Here is a 22,346-nt window from a genome sequence, read left to right on the forward strand (position 1 = left end):
GCATTTTATAGAATGCCAACATGCATGAAAAGAACTATATAAAAATATGTTCGCTGTTTTTGCTTATTGACTGTGGAAATATTTGAAGTTTTTTTTCATATATTTTAATCTTTACTCACATCCATACTGCTTTAGGAGCTGTGATATTCAAATCTTTTTTAATGTTCAATCAATTGCTCACAATTTTGAGCTTTAATGATATGGTATAAATGATTACCGAAGAGGGCTGTGCTAAATTATAAATACTTCGAAATTAAAAAGAGTTTACAAATCTGTAATTTGTCAAAGCTGAAAGAAAGGGCCTTTTATTAAACGCTTATTTATTAAACTTAACTGCTGGGGGTACTTGAAATGAACTACGTTAAAAAGTGAAGACGAAAGGGAATAGTGGCATAAATCTATACTTATAATAAAGCTCAGTGTGTGTGTGTGTGTGTGTGTGTGTGTGTGTGTGTGTGTGTGTGTGTGTGTGTGTGTGTGTGTGTGTGTGTGTGTGTGTGTGTGTGTGTGTGTGTGTTGGCGCTCTACAGACCAGGTCATTTGACATACAGCTATCAAATTTGGTACATGTATACCTTAGAGGTCGGGAATGTGCACCTGGGGTCCCTTTTTTTGAATTTTTAATTAGAATTTTAATTATTAATTAAAAACTAACTTTCCCGCCAAAAGAATCTTCCATTTTCCCCACCGCCAACTTTCCGCCAAAAAAATCTTCCATTTTCCCCCAACGCCAAATGAGTAAGGCTTGTTTTTTTTCCCAACAGTAATGATGCTAGGGTTAACATTTTTCGACGGATTATTTCAAACGATTCTGTTTATTTTCTTAATGTTTTATGCATTTAAAATGAAACATTGTTAATTAATCCATGTTTCAGATTCATTCTGAAGTACTTTTGAATTAAAATAACACAGAATAAAGGAAATTAAAAATGTCTAATCTGCATAGCGTTACCCCAACTGGCGTAGAAAAATTCACGCATTTGCGTTACCGTAATTGGCAAAGAAAATTCACGCATGCGCATTCTGTTCCGATTGTTGCCATGGCAACCATTATCAACGGACGATTTAAATTATTTTTAGGTTAGTTGCATGCTTTTGTAAGTAAATTGTATTTATGTTAGTTATATATTTTTTGTATATGCTTATAGTTTTAAGTACATCGTTTTTTAAGTAGTTTTTTTTAACCTGTTTTCAATGATTTAAATTATTTTTAGGTTAGTTGTATGCTTTTGTAATTAAATTGTATTTATGTTAGTTATATATATTTTTTGTATATGCTTATAGTTTTAAGTACATCGTTTTTTAAGTAGTTTTTTTAAACCTGTTTTCGACCGATTATTTTAAACGATTCATTTTATTTTCTTAGTGTTTGATGCATTGAAAATTAAACATTGTTAATGAATCGATTTGTTCATGATGAATCTGAGAAAATTTTGTTGACAAATTCTTGAGATAATACATAAATTAAGAAAGATATTCTTTAGTGCCCATAAAGTTTAAATGCTCAGTGACTCTATTATCAGTAATCATATTATTAAAAAAAAATGCTTTGTTTCAGTAAAAAATATTATATTAATTGCAGATTAATCATTTACACTTTAATTTAATGTAAAGCATAAATTCTACGGGGGCTAACAGAAAATTAGAGAGATACAGATTACGTTATGACTGAAGGTCTTTATAATATTATGAGTGAATTGAAATTTGAAATTTTGAAATATTTTAATGAAGAAGCTATTAAAGTAGGAATTACATAAAATATTTAACTATTAAAATTTTAACGAGCATTAAGATTGGCGAACCGGCTGGTCGCCAAAGGCGGCTAGTATGAAATAAGTAGATTGATTGCATTAGTTCAATTTTTTCCGAAAATGAAGTGTATAATATATTATAAATGATATTTATGGATGATTATGTAGCGAATAGAAAAAAATTAAGGAAAAAAGTAAAGGAAGTTATTTTGAAAGTGCTAAATGCGCCTGAATTTGAAAAAAAATTATAATGCTAAATATTTATAATTATAAGGCATATTTTAATCCTTTTGTTGTTATTCTTTAGGTCCTTTAGCCCCAACTGATGGCTCGGAATGAAAGGGCAGGTCATTGTTGGTCCCAGCCTCCTCGGTCAACACCTGCCAAGGTAAGCTTCTATTAAATCTCAAGAATTACTTACAATTGATTGATTGATTCTTTTAATTGCAAATTTCTGTGCTATTTAGGTAACACACTATTGTTGTAAATGCATTGCTGTTTCATTATGCGTCTATTCCGTTAAAAACTTTATATATAAATTGCGGCATTCTTTGAAGAAACAGGCATGGCATTTAAAGATTTTTGTCTTTCATATTTTTAAGGAAATAATCCAATTTTGATCTTATCAGGATTCCTGGAATCTGTCAATATTTCATTTTTAAAGCCTCGACGAGTACAGCGCAACATACCGAATAAGAAAGCAAGAAAAAAAGTGTAAGAGGTATTCCAGGCTTATATTGCTTTTGAAAGGAATTTGCTAACACAGGGTTTTAGAGGGCGGGGGAAGAATAGCCCGCTCAACTCGGAAGTTAAATGTTACAGTGAAGCCGAAATTCCAGAGATTAGTAAATTATTTTTAGAACACAAATTAATTCGAAATGATATATATACCGGGTGATGCGAGAAAATAAAATATCTCCCCTACCATTTCTATTCATGATTTCATAAAGGTTGAAACTACTGGATTATGAAAAATAGAAAGATAATGCAATTGCTGATGACTTACTTCATTGGATGTTATATGCTTTGATTGAATTACAATCAGTAAGCAGGAGTTGGGGAATAATGATTTTCAATGCAGCTGATTAAAAATTTTAAAAAATGCTGTATTCAAAGGTAGTTCGTTATAATTTGCGGTCTCTTCGTTTTGATGAGGTAATTTTTCTCCCATCAAAAGTAAGAGAAATGCCACGTAATGGAAATTTTTTCCTCAGCTGTATGGCTCTTTTAAGAACTCTGGCCCGAAGTTGTTTATGAGATTTTTTGCATTAAGCAATTTTTTTTATAAGAAATTTGCCAAAATATGGTTTAGTGTGATTAAAAAGTACCCATATCGTAATATTTTTCTTGTGATGGAAACGTTATTTTAGGAATTATCTTTCCCTGCCTTGAAGACAAGAAGACGAAGTATCCGTGTCTCTTGCTCATCTCTTGCTATGCTAAATATAAGTTTGTGTCGTTTTTTTACTTGTATCTCTTGTGGCTATGCTATACCACAATTGTAAAAAGAAAAAAATTATAAATAATTAAAAAAAGCATGCTAAATCGAAAATAAAGTATTAAAAACAAATTGCCTAAGAATTCAAAGAGTACGAGGGAGCTGGAGCAATGTTTGGATCATCGAAACTGTGCAATGATTTACGCTTGTTTGTATGGAGAATAAAGTTAATAGCAATGAATATAATTAAATCATGAAATCTTTCATTCTTAGTTGGAAAAAGAAAAAAAGTTTTCGATAGAAAATTTATCAAATTAGACAAAGACATCTGAAAAAACTTAAAGGAGATTCGAACTTCTATTTCGAATTTTAAAATTGTGTAAAAATAATTTGTTTAATAAGGTTTTCTGAAGTTATTTAAAAAAGTTAACCTTTCAATTTATTTTTAGTTAAAAATCATATTAGAATTTTAAAACATCCTGTCATAGTGAACGCTCTATTAGCTAAGAAGTAACTACGTGTCAAATTTTGTAGCTGTAGGTCCTGCGATAAGCGCTGCTAAGCGTTTTGTTCGATTTATTATGATCCATTTCTCATTACGTAATATATTGATAATATATTTTTCTTATAATCATTATTATGTTAATATCTGATATTACGAAGTCCACTAGAGACATTTAATTGTATTTTATTAAGTAGGCCTTAAATTAATTGCGTATATAACAATTAACACATTGCATTGGAAGCAGTATTATCGAAAAAATATCTCTCCTAATTTGGCTTCTTGTCAGATTTTCTTCCGCGACTCCGTACTTAGTAAATCATTATACTGGATGGTTAGTGCAAAAAATATTTTCAAATTGAAAACATATTGATAAACACAAATACATATTTTTATCAAAAATTTCGTACCATTAAAATTGACTTACTGGATGTCATTAGGGGTCTAGACCAATAGTTTTTAAGACTTTTATTTAATCTTTTATTTTTTTTTATTTTGCGTCAGTTGTTTCCTAGATCAATTATTGCAAAAATTCTAGTTGAAAAAAGAATTATATTATTTAATAATAAAATAAAAAATCTTATGCAATGGAATTTTACTTTGGACCATACTAATGGTTTTTAAAATAATGAAAACACCACAAATAAATATGAAATGTTGTATTAAAGAGACATTGAGTATTCTTAGCAACAATCTTATGAAACAATCTTGAGCGCACCTAGGAATACTTTGGTCTATTCACGTTCGTTAAGTTTTTAAAGAAACAGAATATCGTTTCTTATGGTTAAATTTTGAACGATCTCATAAAGATGGTGTTAATGGATATCTTGCTGTCAATAATATTACTAAACATCTTCGGTTTAGTAATATTTTGAATGGGTGATCAACAGAAATATATAATTTCGTGTTTTTCAGGGTAGCTATACAAATCTATTTTATCAGTTGTTAATACTCCGAATTTTCATTTGTATTCTTTTTGATGTTTTCTCTTGTATATACTATATGATCGAAAACTGAAAGAATATCCATTAATTATATAAGAGATTGCAGGTACAGATGTTCCAATCTAACAACATTAAGCAGATTTCCTTCTCTAAAAGTATATGTGTGATTTTCTAAACTAGCCGTCTTTGGCTGCCAGCTAGTCCGCTGTCATTAAATGTTGTTAAAAATTAAATATTTTGTACAACTATTTTAATGATTTTCTGAACAAAATACTGTTACATTACTAAATGTTTACGATATGAAATTTGCACATGCCATTTTGGAATCCATTTCTAGCTAACTGTGATATTTTTACTATTTATTGTTTTTAATTAATTATTTCTAAAGATATTTAAATAAATAATAAAAATATATGTCAAACTTTAGTACTTCTGTTCGACTTTACTTCGTCTTGAAACTTCTGAAATAACTGCAAAAAAGTGTTTTATCTGAAAGGTCAAAGTGTAAGTACTTATCCTTTCTAAAACTTTTGATTGCATATTGTAGGATGTATGATTTACTTTCCAATGATTTTTAAATCGCCCTTGTTAGTGTAAGGTCACATGACGTTGCTGAGCCCTTTTTATACCAATGAAGAAGATCTAGCTGCCTGGTCTTGACCAGCTAGTCACCAGAAATGTTAATCAAATTTGATTTTAGTTAAATCTTATATACATAACTTCATGTTCACGATTCCGGCAAATTCTGTGGCATTAGAACTTTTTAAATTTTAGTTGTCTTACATATGTTCCGCTCGCTGTGTACATGAACCTTTCTAATGGAGATAAATCCCATGACATCATATCACTGTTAAAAACTAAATATTCGGTTAATATATCTTCTAAATTTCTCGCTATTGTACCTTCAATTTTTTAGTCATGTCGTAAACTACATAGATATTAAACAAAATCCTTATTCTGTAACTTTTAAAATGAGATAATGAGATAATTGATGAAACAATGAAAACGGTTTGAATTTCAGGGCAATAATGTAATCTGACGTTTGAATCTAGGCAAAAATTGCCAAAATTCAGGAAAAATGGCACGATTTTTAAATTGATATCATTAAAAGACAATATAAATATGCCACATTCGGTAGCTTTAGACAAACGGTCTGGCTCGTAGAGCACCAACACACACATTCATCTTTATTGTTAGTATAGATTACTAATACAATGTTCAGACTACTAATTACTAATTACTCAGATTACTAATACAATGTAACAAGTAATTGACAATAGGATAATATGCACTAATTTTCCCTAAAAAATATTGGTAGTTAGTTACATGTGTGAATGTCATTCACAAATATACTTACTGATAGCTTACTCCATTATTTTAATAAACTTGTACTGAAAAAGCTTGATTATATTGTCATATAGCGAAATTATAAATGGAATACAAAATAAAATCAATATATGTGAAAGATATATTGATACATTTTACATCTCGCACAGCCGTGATACTTGATTCCGGCCGGAGAATTGTCAATTTTTTAATCATATATGATGCGTATAAAATGCTATATTTCCCAAACATTAACATCCGATAGTGAGTACAATAATAAATTTTGTTTGTCAATTTCGAAAAGCTGTGAAAAATTGAAGATGGCTCCTTTCATTTCAATCCAGATCTAGAAAAAATTGTCCACGGCGCAATGATAATCCTTAGCAATGTTCTGGCCCATCCGCACTTTAAAATTATTTATTTTTGTGATTTTACAGGATGACGACAGAAGCGGGAAATCAGGGAAAAGTGTGTAAACTTTATCGATCTGCAAAAATCGGGGAAATTCGCAAAAATAGATAGAAATTGTGGCTGAGAGCATTTCGCGCCAAATATGACGCGATCGGCGCATTATCATTTTTCTACATTGAAACCTAATAAAACGATCTTAACAACAGGAACAGCTTTCTTTCGGAACTTTGGCGCCTTTTTGAAATTTCATTATGATAAGAAGAGTGAAAAAGATAAATATTATAACATTAAATAATAACATTAATGAAACTTTCAGATAGATCTGTTTTTGCTTTTCAAAGAACAGAGAGGGCGAATGATTTTGATTCCACTTGCTCTTAACTCATAACCTTGCCATATCATTGCTAAAAATAGTAATGGTTTCTCATAGCAACAATAATTCTGAGAGAGCGTTTTTGATCAATAAATATTGTCTATATGAGAATATAAATGAGCAAGAACTTACTCCAAGAAGAGTTATCTATATCAGTATTCGAGCAAATAGTAAAATAAATAATTTTGAAGTTTCAACATAATTGATTTTAAGTGTGAGGAATTCATGAGTCAAATATGAAGAATATAAAAAGAAACGAAAGGAAGAAAAGAAATTGAGCGAAAATGTGGAAAGAATAATTCAGCGGGAGTGGTCTCCGCAAAACTTTCTCCCATACTCTCTATTAAAGGTGTGATCCCAGAGAGCGCCTCGTATGATATTGGCGTACAGTAGTCACGAAATATTCAGCTTTGGCGTGAGTGTAGCATTTTTAGTGAATCTGTCGTGTCATCCATGGCGAGTTTTTTGGCGATTAATCCCAGGTATGCGGTTAATAGTATCCAAAAGTCGAATGTGTGCCTTTAGCGCTTTTCTCCCTACCGATTGAAACAAAAATTTGGCACAGAACTAGAATTATAATTACAAAATTCTGTGTCAAATTTGATATATTTAAGTCATTGCGTCTTTGAGTTGCCCTGTTCCCATGTTTTTTAAAGTATAGACCGGCAGATGGTCAATCCTTTGTTGAATTTAGCTCAAAATTTGATGTCTAGACTATAGATGTTAATTCTATGTATCATCTATCGAGCTCTCTTCATTTTGTAGTTATCGTGTTAAATTATATTCGGATAAACGGACTTTCTCTGACCTGATTTAGCTCAAAATTTGATAAAAATCTACAAATTTGGTATAAAGACCGTATACCAAATTTCATCCGTCTGGATCAAAGCGTTTCGAATTTTCGCTGTCAAAGACAGACAGACGGGCATTTTCCAAAAATATATTTTTCGAACTCATAGAGGTTGTAAAGAGTACTTTTAATATTTCTTAGAATTCTTATCCAGTCTGAGAAGCAGCGACATTTTGTTAAAATTTCCAGTATTTTTTTCTCCACATAAGAGAAGTAATACACAGTTTTAATGTTTTTTTAGGATGCTAGTTCCGTTTTTAAAAAATTAAGTTTCACGAAAATATTTTTTACCGTATAAAATAACTTGTAAAATTATTTTTAAAAATGCATATTGTTCACACACGGTGATACTGAATAGGAGAAAGTCAGGAAACCAATATAATTAGTAGCTCTAAGTCAGGCAAATGTTGTAAGTTTTGTCAGGGAAATTTTTTTCAGTTCTTGTTGCCACCTTGTTTTATATTTGACCGTACTTGGTATATTTTCATAAATCTGTGCTTCCCCTTTTGATGCAGAATTAATCAACAGCGGCAGTCAGTGCAACTTCATTATGGACTCACTGTTTCTTTGTGACAGTTTGCAAACAGAGCAATTCTGTGTTTAACTTATGTAACTTGAAAGATTTTAGATTTGATTCCTCTGTCTATTTACATAGGTGGTTCGGAAAGTCACCGCCGATTTTCTTGGTTAGTTATCAGATTACATAATTTGGTTGAATCGAATCTTAAATTAATTAATTTTAAGATGATAATAAAAAAAGCTGTAAAGTTAATCATTAAACACCAAAAGAGTTAAAATTAGGCTAAAAATAAATAATAAAAAAATTGAAAATTATTATTATTGTTTAATTGAGCCCAATTTTTGCAATACTGACAAGGGCGTTTTATGTAGGAAGAAATACCCGATGAAAATGTCAAGTGATATCAGCATTATTTTGCAGAAATTAAATTCAATCTGGGGGGGGCAGTGCTTTTAAGTATTTTTCTGGTTATCTCCACGAAACTTGGGAAAAATTATTTTGAATGTGTTGTTTAGTAATTTTGGATATTTCTATGTGACCGTTATATATATATATATAAAGAGAGAGAGGAAAAAAAAAAAAAGAATATAAATTTAATATTTTGTCTTAATGCATAATTATTGAGATAAAAAGTTGGTTTCGAATGGCATAGTTTAAAACTGATTAATGGCTGGAAGGTTATTGATTGAATCTATGCAATAGAAAGTCCTTTTTTGAGGATGAAACTACTTTTTAAAGTTATAATATAGATAAATCGATGGCGATATATTTGCATACTATTACTTGATTTTTATTCATTTTTCATCAAAGAGCACGGATTTTTGCTGTCTCTTTCATTGTTCCTTTAATATCAGAATTGTATAATGTCGCTACTAGTGTTAACGTTAATTAACCCGGATGATTTCGTTGGGATATTTATTATATTTATATTATGATAGGTATTAAAAAGGTTTCTTGGATTACAAAATGTATTTAATTAGATCTGTATATAATGATTTTTAAATATTTTAATAAAGTATTGATATTTAAATAATAATGAAAATAGCTGAAAATTGTTTCACTTTTTTGTACGATTAAAAAGTTTTAAATATTTTTTTTTTATTTGGATACGCTATATTTATCCATATAACGTGAAAATATAAGTACCTGTTAATAAGGATAGCATACTCTTTTTTTTTTTTTTTTTTTTTTTTTTTGAATGGCACATTACTATCTTTGCTCAGAGACTCAAACCTATTCATTGACGAAGAGTAATTCAAAATAAAATATTTATGAAATAATTGACAGGAATATACGAACAAATAATGATAATACGGACTTAAGGAAAAGTGAAGGAGGAGAGAATTTTCAATTAACTAATATTGAGTAAAATTTATGAAAAGAAACTGAAATTCTAAGATTTTCCTGCCAAAGAATATTACCATTTTATGGTAATGGTAAAAATGATAAACCATTTAACATCTTACCATTTTAGTTTATAATGTTAGCAAAATTTCATAAATCGCCAGAGATTAAATATTAGTAATCAAAGATATTAATTAATTAATATCATTTAGTATTCTAAACTGAAGAAAACGTTTTCCATTTTGAACGAATCTTTAAATCTCCTCTCAATCAGCAAATATTGTAATTTTTGTAAAAAAAATTTCAGAACTTCAAAAAAAAAAATTGCTCTAAGTTATACATTAGAATATACACTCATATCCATACATTAAGGATAATGCAAGTTCAGGAAAAGAAAGTCAGGAGCAAAGTAAATGTGACTTATTTGTAAAGCCTATTTATTAAACAAAAGGTAAAGCCAAAAAAAAAAAAAAAGATGTTATATGTTTGATAAAATAATAATGATCATTAATAAAAATTGCTAGGTTTTACTCCCTGGAGCAAATTTAAAAAAAAAAAAACATATTTACAAAAACCAATATTACATGGTTGGTAGGATGGTTAATACATAGTATGTCTCCCAGACGATGCAATACATTTCGTACAACGCCTAGGCATGCTGAGTATCAAATTATCGATCTGATCTTGGGAAATATTACGCCACTCAACAAGCAATGTTCTCCGAAGTTCCAGTAGACATGTAGGATGTGGTTGATGGGCTGCAACTCGTCGGTCGGCCAAGTGAGAATGCTGGCCAGTCCATACGGGTGATATGCTCCGATCGAAGTATAAGGCTGATTTATAATTAGCCTCTTGAAATTTAAATGTTAAGAAAGAGTTCTTAATTAGAAAAATAAAAATCTATTATTGTGGTAAAGCATATGCGTAGGTTACAACCATGGCGAACATCGACAACCAAACATCTGTTGCCAACATTCGTTTTCACAAGTTAACATAAGCTAAGCGATTACAATTCTTTCATCGATACACAAAGTGTACCTTACATTCGGCCCCGCTCAATATAAAATTTAGACAGACAGAAGAAATTTTAAATTGAAGCGTAAAAATAAAAGAAACAAAGTTTTTGATGAAATCATAGTTCAAGTCTCTGGGGAACACAGACTAGTTAATATCTTTTTGATGATGGCTCAGTGGCTCTCATTCTCTTCGTCTGTGCTGTTTTCCTCGATGGTTGGTGAATTTCGTTTAAAGTAAGGGCGGAGATGTTGTACGTGGACAACCTTGATAAATTTGTTCTGTTGTGTTGTAGACTTGATCTCGTAGCACACGGCCCCGACTGGACGTATAATCACAAATGGTCCTTTGAAAATAGGAGAAAGTTTGTGATCTCCTTTTTTCGGCCAGTCGTACAATACGAGATCTCCTGCCTTGAAGGAATGGGATCTGCGATGGAGATCAAATCGTTTCTTGTTCTCCAAATGTGTTTCATACACATTATTTGCTGCTTCGGCCCTGGCCAAAGTTAAAAGGTCTAGTTGGTCTTCACGTGGCGTGTCATCTATGAAGCTACCAATGTGAAGTTCCCATGGAAGGCGTGGCTCATATCCATGAAGTAAATTAAATGGTGATTTCTTAGTAGAATTTTGTTTTGTGGTGTTAATTGCGAGTAAGGCATTTGGAAGTAATTCGTCCCATTTATTCGGGTTTTTGTCAATCATTTTTTTCAAAGAGGACACAATGATGCCGTTGGCTCGTTCAACGATACTATTAGCTTGTGGTGAATAAGGTGGTGTCGTTGATTGTGTGATTCCATATTTTTGAAGAAACCGCTGAGTGTGACGTGCGGTAAATGCTGTTCCTCCATCTGATAAATACATATTTGGTGGTCCATATCTAAGTATTATATTATGATACAGAGCATCAGTCACTGTATGAGCGGCAAGAGATGCAGAAGGTGTTGCAATTACATAGCGTGTGGCGTGGTCAATTTGGGCAAGCATATTTGTATTTCCATTTCTTGTTTCTGGCAAACAGATTATGTGGTCAGCAGATACAATTTCCCAAGGTGTGGATGGAATCGGCAATTGCTGCAAAAGACCATAGGCATTAGCAGTACGTCGGTTGACAATTTGGCATTTATGACAGCTTCGAACATATGCTTTACAGTCCTTGCGCATATTTGGCCACCAATAACGTAATTGCAAATTGTGAAGAGTTTTTTTTGCGTCCATATGTCCAACATCATCGTGACAAGCGATCAGAGTTTTCTCTCTCATTGACTTTGGAATCACTACTACAGATTTCGAATTATTATCTTTAACTCTCACAAGAGTGTTGTTATCGATATTGTAATTGCATATGATTGACATTGTCCTTTTGTTTGGATTTTTTTCTCTGAGTAAGCGAAAAATATACTGACAAAAGTCATCTCTTTTCTGTTTCACACAAATGTCTGATTCATAACTTGCAGTAACTGTTAAACAAACAGGTGGTGTTGGAAAACGTGAAAGGTGATCAGCGATGACATTTTGCTTTCCGGGTCGGTGATCAGTTGTGAAATCAAATTGAGCCAAATCCACTAAATATCGTGCAAATTTTCGATTAATTGCAGATTTTGCAACTACATAAGCGGTTGTATAGTTGTCTGTGATGAGTTGAAACTTGTGACCTAGGAGATAGAGTCGAAATTTTTCAGTTAGGGCCCAATGTACAGCAGTACATTCCAGTTCGTTACTGTGGTAGCGTGTTTCAGCATCTTTTAAGGTACGTGAAGCATATTCAATGACACGACGCTTTCCATTCTGTTCTTGAGATAAAACTGCTCCTAGTCCAGAATAAGATGCATCAGTTTCTACAAAGGTTTGTAATCCTTGTTTGAAATACGAAAGAATTGGAGCAGTAGTAATTGCAGTTTTTAAAGATTCAAATGTACGCTGTTGGTCTTCTGTTAAAACTATGGGAGCATTGTTGGTCTTCTTTTCTAAACCTTTTAAAACGCTTGTTAAAGGTTTAGCAATAACAGCATAGTTACGAATATACTTTCGAAACTGATTAGCAAATCCAAGGAAACTACGAACTTCATGAATTGATTTGAGAGTTAGGTAACGTTCAATTGCTGCTATGCGTTCAGGATCAGGACGAACACCATCTTGAGAAATAATTCGACCAAAACGAGTGATTTCTGATACTGCAAATTGCGTTTTTTCTCGTGTCAGCTTGAAGCCAGCTTTTTGAGTTGCTTCAAAGATTTTATATATCACTTTGAGATGATAATTGAAGTCATCATGAGAAGTTGATATATCATCAATGTATGTGTTGACATTGTGGGGTGCCAGATGACTGTAGGCTAATTTAATCGCTCTTGTCATTGTAGATGGGCCATTTGTGACACCAAAAGGCATTCGAAGAAATTCATAATGTCCGTCAGGAGTGACAAATCCAGTTTTGTAGGTGTCAATGTCTCTTATGGGAATGCAGTGAAATGCAGATTTTACATCCATTTTAGAATTGTAGCTCTTTCCTGCCATGCGTTGAATAACGTCTTCCATTTGGTCGATTGGATGCGGATCAATATTTGTGATAGGATTAATAGTGCGAGAGAAATCTACCACAACTCGCCTAGGAGTACTTTCATGAAAGGGCTGCTCCACAATGAAAGCTGGTGCTGCGTACGGTGAGTTGGAATGACGGCAAATTCCTTGTTTTAATCATTTTTCAATTTGCGTTTTTAGAAATTGGCGATCAGGCTCTGAAAGTCTATAAGGTCTACATCGAATAGGCTTTTCATGTTGCAATTCGATTTTGAATTCCACATATGGACATAGTCCAATGTTATCATCATTCGAATAAAAAACATCAGTAAATTTTCCAATTACTGCATCAAGTTGAGCTTGTTGAGTTGTAGAGAGTCCTGCGGATTTAGGGATAAGGTTTGTTTCAGATGAAATTATATTGGGTGTTGCTTCTGGCAAAGTAACATCATCTAATGATGGTAGTGAGGGTGGATGAAGAGCGACACAGTTGATGCTAGGTTTCGAAGCATGAATACATTCGTACAAATGAAATGAAGTTGGAGTAGAAATACATAATGAGCCATTAGGGTCGTAACTGCATCTAGCTTGAACTTGTTGTTGCCAATCGAATCCTAAAATAAGCTTAAATGGAAGCTGGGTGCACACTCCAATTTTAGGCATCATATGTTCCAAATTACCAACAATTATGTTTAACGAAATCCAACCTATTGGCTTTATTTCATGGTCAACAACTTGGAACTGTCCATCAGTCCACGGGTTAATAACAATATCATTTGGAACACAAGATTGTTGAATGACTGTGATATCTGCACATGGATCACAGAGGGCTTGAATTTCTGTATCGTTGTTGATAATAACAGGTATTAAGGCACGTCTGTTAGTTTCAGTTCTAATACAATTTATGGAATTATTATTTGCACTATTTGCGGTTGTAGATCTTCCGGATGTCGAGTTGCGATTGTTGTTGTTGCGGCGGGAATTTGAAGAGTTCAAACTTATAGTTTTGACTACTGTGTTATTATCAGAACTAGTTGAACTGCTAGAAGATGGGATTTGGACATTAGTTTGACTGTTGGTATATTGATTTTGTCGTGACGTGTTTCTTGGTTGAGCTATGGTTGAACCACGTGGAGGAGGTGGTAAACTGCACATAAAAGATGCATGGCCTTTGTTTCCACATCTCCAACAAGTAATATCACGAACATCGTCAGTTACTGGATTGTATTTACGACGTTGTTCATCATGTGTATAAGAAGATCGAATTTGAGATTTCGGAGAATGTTTCTTATGCTCTTGTTTTGCACTGCGAATAGCATCAAGTGCAGTTGCTCTGTCAATTAATTCTTCAACAGTATTCGTATTTTGAGTAGCTAATGCAATTTGCCATTTTTCCTCGGTAATATCACCTATGATCATAGAAATACGGTCAGGTTGGGGAATGGTGAAGGGAGCTTTTTCCAAAAGAGCGTCTTTTGAATAAATATAATCTACTAAACTTTCATTATGCCTCAACTTTCGTTCACTTTGGTGAGCCAAAAATTCTTGCATTGTAATACGCCTTTTAAATCTTGAGGCGAGAGCATTTTTCCAAGTAATCCAATCATTAAAATTTTTTCCTGTAGTTAATTGCCAATTTTTTGCAGATCCTGAGAGGCGAGAAATAGCATTAGTTAATTTTAATTCGTCGGACCAGTTAGCTAAAGTTGAAATTCTTTCAACTTCCTTTAACCATTCAAGTGCATTTTCAATTATATCACCTTTAAATATTTGGATTGAATTTGCAGTGTCATTTGTAGATGTGATTTGAATCACATTTGGATTTACTTGTCTTTCTAAAAATTGTTTTTGCGTTTCCATTAATGTAGAAAGAATAGCTGCGATATTCGGATCTATTTGAGAGGGCGGAGGCATAGGAAGTGGCGATTGTGTAGAAGAATTACTTAAAAGTTCTACTTGTTTTCGCAGAGATTCAATCTCTGTCAATAAATGTGCATTATCAGAAATTGCCTCCTCAACGTTATTAAGATTCTGCACTCGAAGAACATTTAATTCTTCCAAAGTTCCTTCACTATTTCTTTTATTATTATCCTCTACAATACGCAAAATTAGTTCATTCTTATTTCCAGTTAGCGAAAGATTTCTGAAACGTAATTCTTTTTTCAGTTGAACTATCGTTAAAGTTTGTAGCGGTTGCGAGTCTAAAGAATTAAAAATGATATCCTCTTTTGTTGACATTTTTTTTTTATTTCTGTTCACTGTTCTTGACGAACGAAATAAATTAGCGAAGATTGCTTGGCGACGTTCTTGTTTAAAAAGCGAAGATTGCTTGGCGATGTTCTTGTTAATAAAGCGAAGATTGCTTGGCGATGTTCTTGTTTAAAAAGCAAGCAATAAATTTTGCAAACAGAATAATTTTTTTGAAGGTAATGCGAAATCAATATTCAACATTCGTTAGATTACTCGCACTGATTTGTACAAAGTTTTATCACAAGTAAAACGTAAGTATATAAAGTATCTCATAAACTTCACTTACTATGCGTGGGCGATTTTTGGAATACGTTCAGGCAGAAACAATCTTGGCGAGATTATCATTCCTTGGCGAGGATTCTGAAAGTTCCAAAGAAGGCTTAACTAGTGCGATGTTTTTTTTATAAAATATTATTTGAATTTCCTTTTGCAAGTCCATTAGATTCCGGCTGCGCCATATAAGGCTGATTTATAATTAGCCTCTTGAAATTTAAATGTTAAGAAAGAGTTCTTAATTAGAAAAATAAAAATCTATTATTGTGGTAAAGCATATGCGTAGGTTACAACCATGGCGAACATCGACAACCAAACATCTGTTGCCAACATTCGTTTTCACAAGTTAACATAAGCTAAGCGATTACAATTCTTTCATCGATACACAAAGTGTACCTTACAGAAGGCATTCGTTGACAATGTTTGCGCGGTGAGGACGGGCGTTGTCATCCAAAAACACGAATTCTGTGCCCATGGCGCCCCGAACAAACGTACATGTTCCAGAATGACGTCCCGATAGATTTGGCCTGTCGTGGTTTCAATTTGAACATGCAGGTCAATTCTAGAACCCAGAATAATTCCTCCCCAAACGACCAATCCTGCACCACCGTAACGGTGTCGTTCAATGATGTTCTCTTGGTGGTAACGGGTACCTGGCGCTCTCCATATGAAAGTCCGGCGAGAATTAGATTGCAAGCTAAACCTGGACCAGTCGGGAAACATCACGCAAGTCCACTGTTGAGGTGTCCAAATTCACGCTTTCTACTCCAGGCTAACCGCAGGTGACAGTGTGTTGCAGTAATTGGAACACATCTGACATTCCTACGAGCATATAGACCAATCTGTCCCTAAGAGTCTGTACACTGTCTGCCTGGAAACTGTCATACCAGTGGCCGAAGAGAGCTGACGAGACAGGTCTGATGCCGTGCTCCGTCTGTTTCTTTTGCAGTAACTGCCAAATACCGGTCCTCTTTCGGCGCTGTAACTCGGGGGCGACTGTGTTGTAACGTTTGCTCACATTACCATCATCTTGGAATCGTTGCCAAAACCTGGAGATGACGGTCTGGGCGATTCGAAGTTCCTCGGATGCTTTCAGCTGGGTACGCCCACATTCCAGATGGCCAATAATTCTATCCCGTAAAAAATCATCCAGATGCGTCCTTTGTGTCACAACTATGCGGTTATTGCACTCAAAGGCTTATAAAGCGAACAATTTTACTTCTTTGCCTGTATTCCTTATACATCACTCTCTTGCATTCTAGTTATTGTGACGTACTATCGGTGTCATCTGGTGGCTTCCTGCAATTTGCATATGATTTTTGAAGATGTGTGTAGTCATTTTACGGGTGATATATGTATTTTAGAGTTCGATATCCGCGTGACTCTGAATTATCCTTAATTTATAGACATGAGTGTATATATAATAACCCATACTTATTTATTTATATTAAAGATACTTTGTAGTGACGTACATCAGTAAATTAAGTTAATCAGACTTTTTTTGTATTTTTAGAGTCGTTCAGGCTGTAGTAGGGGGCTGGGATCTGAAGATTTAGATGATATCGGAGAAATCGTCAATGCCCTGTCTTGTGGTTAGTATTATTTTTATCATATTCTTATAATTTTACTTATAATATTCTTAATATGTATTATATTGACAGTTATACATGATTATGTTGCCAAGGCTGTCCCAAATCAATTCTCGTCATTTATATATATATAATATAAATCTTGTATCATGGTGTTTGTGTTCGTACTCCTCCGAAACGGCTCGACCGATAGGTAGGTATGAGAATAGGCCGTAAAGTATATTTCATAACACTAGGTAATTAGGATGTCCCTATCCCGTCATTCCACGTTCAACGTACGCTGATGAGATCAACACTCGCTTTAAATCATCACCACTGTGGCGTAATGTTAAAAAAGTCCAACTAAAAATAAACATGCGCGTCCAAATGCTACAAGATTTATCTGCTGACACATTCTCGGATCAGTTGTGAGGTATCGGCGATGGAAAAGTTGCTCTGTCTATGAAAATACTGGATGCATAAAATTGCCCATTAATTGCGCACTATCGTTGATTCGCAAAATGCTCTCATTGACCGCATATTTCCCAATGTACGCATACAATACATAAATCATGCGTAGCTGGCAGAAAAAACCATTTTGGCAGCAAAAAATGTGGACGTCGACGATTTAAACTTCAAGATACAGCAATCATTGCCAGGCGACTTGGTATCATACAAATCGATCGATACAGTTTGCGATGCTAACGAAGCTGTAAATTATCCAACAGAGTTTTTGAATTCACTGGATTTGTCAGGCATGTCACCACACCTTCTACGACTGAAAGTTGGATCTACGGATATTTTACTTCGGAATTTGAATCCACCAGGGCTGTGGAAATGGCACGCGATTGGTCATTAAAAAATTGATAGAAACGTTATCGAAGCCTCCATTTTGAATGGGAAATTCCAAACCGAAAATGTTTTGCTGCCACGAATTCCAATGATTCTCACAGACATGCCAATCGAATTCAAACGCGTTCAATTTCATGTTAGATTCGCATTCGCAATGACAATCAATAAGTCGCAAGGCCAAACGATGTCTGTTTGCGGCTTAGATTTGGGCACACTATGTTTTTTACACGGACAATTATACGTGGCATGTTCTTGCATGGGCAAACCATCCAACTTAATTGTGTTGGCTAAAGACGTGCTGACAAAAAATATCGTACATTCAATTGCTCTTCGAAATGAATATTGATTTTCTTTATTTCATTTTTATACTTCAGGATAAAAAATGTATTACTTTTTTCACTTTACGTTTAACTTTTAGGAGTTAAGTTAACTTAAAATATCAGTGTGTTAAACAATGTATATGTTCGTTACATTAATGAAATAGATTGTATTGAGAAAATAAATGTTTTATCGGCGATCATCATCTACAGCGCTCCATCCCTCTTTCTGTCATAGATTCTATCCCCACACACTTACAATGCATTCGTTATTTTTTAATTAACAACCAAAATATTCACTAGAAATAATTTATATGGCAGAACAACGTTTGCCAGGTCAGCTTGTGTGTATATATATATATATATATATATATATATATATATATATATATATATATATCCACACACACATACTGCCACCAGGTAAATCAGCAACAATGTAGATATGTAACTCAACTCATCATGCAACCACCTATATGTGTAACCTGTTTTTGTAAAATAATGTATGTTGATTTTTATATTCCAGTTTTTCGAGTTGCGAATATGAATGGAAAAAGCTATCAATAATTTTAACTTCTACCCATTCGATTTCTAATATTTATACAAGAATTGCAATTGCAAATTGCAAGAATGTGTCTGTATGTCAAATGAGTCAGCTTCGAGAAGTGGAAACTTGATATTGATACTGATAACGTTGAAAATAATTTTTATAAACTTACTTGTAGAACTTACATCTGATTAATTTCTGTATTTCTTAAATGCCTCTTTATCTATTATACTTGCTCGATGCCTTCTTCTGTTGCTAATGAGCTTGATAGTTTGCTTAAATTGCGTGTGACATTGGCAGTTGCTTTTGAACGGACTATATAATTATGTACATTTTTTTAAAAATATTTTTTAATGAAATATTACTGTTTAACTAGTATATATATCAAAAGCTGCGGATAAATAAAATCATAGAAATTTGAATTACTGAGACTTATTCAGACACTGTTCGTCTTTCAACAAAGTAAGGGATAAAAAATATCTTGTAAAAACTTATATATACATAAAACGAATATATACATGAATCTACGACATTTATACGAAATATTAAATATCATTTTAAATTTATTCATTTCAAAATTATAAAAAATAAAATTTTGAGTATCTCATCTATACTTATAATAAAGCTCAATGTGTGTGTGTGTGTGTGTGTTGGCGCTCTACAGGCCAGACCGTTTGACATACAGCTACCAAATTTGGTACATGTATACCTTGGAGGTTGGGAATGTGCACCTGGGGTTTCTTTTTTCGAATTTTTAATTAGAATTTTAATTATTAATTAAAAACTAACTTTCCCGCCAAAAAATCTTCCATTTTCCCCACCACCAACTTTTCCGCCAAAAAAAATCTTCCATTATCCCCAGCGCCAAACGAGAAAGGCTTCAGTTTTTTTTTCTCCCAACAGTAATGAGGCTAGGGTTAAAATTTTTCGGCGGATTATTTCAATCGGTTCTGTTTATTTTCTTAATGTTTGATGCATTTAAAATTAAACATTGTTAATGAATCAATCTTTCAGATTCATTCTGAAGTACTTTTGAATTAAAATAAAACAGAATAAAGGAAATTAAAAATTTCTAATCCGCATAGCGTTACCCCAACTGGCGTAGAAAAAATAACGTATTTGCGTTACGTAACCGGCGAAGAAAATTCACGCATGCGCATTCTGTTCTGATTGTTGCCATGACAACGTTATCAATGGATGATTTAAATTATTTTTGGGTTAGTTGCATGCTTTTGTAAGTAAATTGTATTTATGTTAGTTATACATTCTTTGCATATGCTTATAGTTTTAAGTACATCGTTTTTTAAGTAGTTTTTTTAAAACCTGTTTTCAACCGTTTATTTTAAACGATTCGTTTTATTTTCTTAGTGTTTGATGCATTTAAATTTAAACATTGTTAATGAATCGATCTGCTCATAATGAATCTAAGAAAATTTTGTTGACCAACTCTTGAGATATTACATAAATTTAAAAAGATATTCTTTAGTGCCCATAAAGTTAAACGCTGAGTGACTCTATTTTCAGTAATCAGATTATAAAAAAATGCTTTGTTTCAGTAAAAAATATTATTATATTAATTGAAGATAAATTCTTTCCACTTTAATTTAAAGCATAAATTCTACGGGTGCTAACAGAAAATGAGAGAGATACATATTACGTTATGACTGAAGGCCTTTATAATATTATGATTGAATTATATGATAATCAAAATTTGAAGTTTTAAAATATTTTGATGAAGAAGCTATTAAAGTAGAAATTGCATAAAATATTTAATTATTAAAATTTTAACGAACATTAAGATTGGCGAACCGGCTGGTCGCCAAAGGCGGCTAGTTATTGAAATAAAATTATGAGCTTACATAAATATCTTAAAAAATTAAGCAGGCGAAATTTTTGAAATTTTTATAGTAATAATAATTACACAATCTACAACATAAAAAATATATAATGTGTAAAAAGGAACAGTACAAGCTTGATAAAAATTGTGTCATAAAATCTGTCAAAATGGGGGGGAAAAAATTCAATATACCTACACGTTTTATGAAATAAAAATCTCCTGAAAGCGTCTGTGTTTGAAAGTGAAAAACTCGAGTAATATTTAACTGATATTGATGATATTTGTAGGGCATTTATTGAGGAATGTTTCAATATATTAAAGTTATATCAAAATAAAAAAAAGTTTTATAATTGCGATTTTAATTATTTTCCTACTACGATTCACGCATGTGCGAAAACCTCAAACTGCGCATCCGCAAATTGCAAGAGCTGTGCAATGCATTTCTTTATTTATGTCTTATTTTAAATAGCGATTCATCCCCCCCCCCCAAAAAAAAAAAATCCAACCTTGGCCGGAGCATATTAAATGCCAAAACACTTCGTCTGTTGCGTATAATGAAAATGAAGTGAAAAGAAACGTTCGGTTAGCGAATATCAGAGAAAGAATGTCCACACTTAGGTAAGGAGAGTCTTCTACTGAGAGAAGTAACCGTCTCCTTTTAAATCGCATTGAAATTGAATTGCAGAGACAGAATGAATCTCATGAGGAGCTACGTGATCGCTCAGCCAATATAGTTGACAAAGAAATATTATGAAGCAAGCTGAATTTTATTTCCTAATCAGATTATACAGAGTTAATAAACAAGTGTGGAATAGTGGGTACTATGTCTTATTTGTATATTTTTAAATTTTAAAACAGCTTTTCTATTGTATATTTTTAAATTTTAAAACAGCTTTTCTATTGTATATTTTTAAATTTTAAAACAGCTTTTCTATTGTATATTTTTAACGAACTGTTTTGTGTATGAAAATGTCATATTTTTACCTTTTTAACAGTCTAAATATTTCTGATTGTGTGCCATAAAAAATTGTTTTGTGAATAGTTTTGATGATTTCTAAATAGATTTTTATGTTTGTTTGATGTTGCGTGACATACCCATGTCATATCTTGTGGAATCTAGACTTAGGTTTAAAGCTAATTTTTCCTCTTGGGTGTTATGCTATGGGCAGCGCTATGCGGGTACTGCTAGTTATATAAATAAAATAATCTGTTAAATATAGTGCAGAAAAACAATTTGAAATATTATTATTACGGAAATCGTTTAACACCTTAAGAGCAACACTTAAACCGTATATGATAGTTTCGCCTTGTATGATCTCCCTATAAAGTGTTCATTTGGAATCTTCTAGAAAAATATTCAAATCTCGAATCTTAATTAGATCTCCTTCTTAGTATAAGATAAATATGGCAGAAAAGCAATAACATAGATTCACAACGATATTAATTATAGATAGCTATTAATCAAGTTTTTTTCTTTGAACTAGCCTCATTTGGCAAGCTTAATTTAGGGAGAACAAGCTTGTTCTCCCAGATTATTATTAAATATTAAAACTGTGAAATATTAATTTAAAATGCATATTAGTATTTTTATTTTAACCTTATTATTTGATAAGATAGAAAACATGAATTTAATAGAATAAATCATAACGTGTACAGATTTAAAAAAAAAAATGCTATATTACGAAATAAATGCGGAAGTTAATTTTTTTAATT

The 22,346-nt window shown here is 32.6% G+C and overlaps 1 protein-coding gene across 1 annotated transcript in view; it reads left to right on the forward strand.

The window, feature by feature from the left end:
• Positions 1-22,346, forward strand: part of LOC129962117 (uncharacterized) — a 78,954-nt gene that overhangs the window by 22,761 nt on the left and 33,847 nt on the right. Inside the window, exons 2-3 of the mRNA XM_056075854.1 lie at positions 2,059-2,139; positions 17,026-17,104. Coding sequence (XP_055931829.1) covers positions 2,077-2,139; positions 17,026-17,104 — 142 coding nt within the window. The 5' untranslated portion in view covers positions 2,059-2,076. The remainder of the gene's footprint in view (positions 1-2,058; positions 2,140-17,025; positions 17,105-22,346) is intronic.

This window comes from Argiope bruennichi, chromosome 1 (genome assembly GCF_947563725.1).
Source record: "Argiope bruennichi chromosome 1, qqArgBrue1.1, whole genome shotgun sequence".
In the NCBI taxonomy this organism is placed as follows: domain Eukaryota; kingdom Metazoa; phylum Arthropoda; class Arachnida; order Araneae; family Araneidae; genus Argiope; species Argiope bruennichi.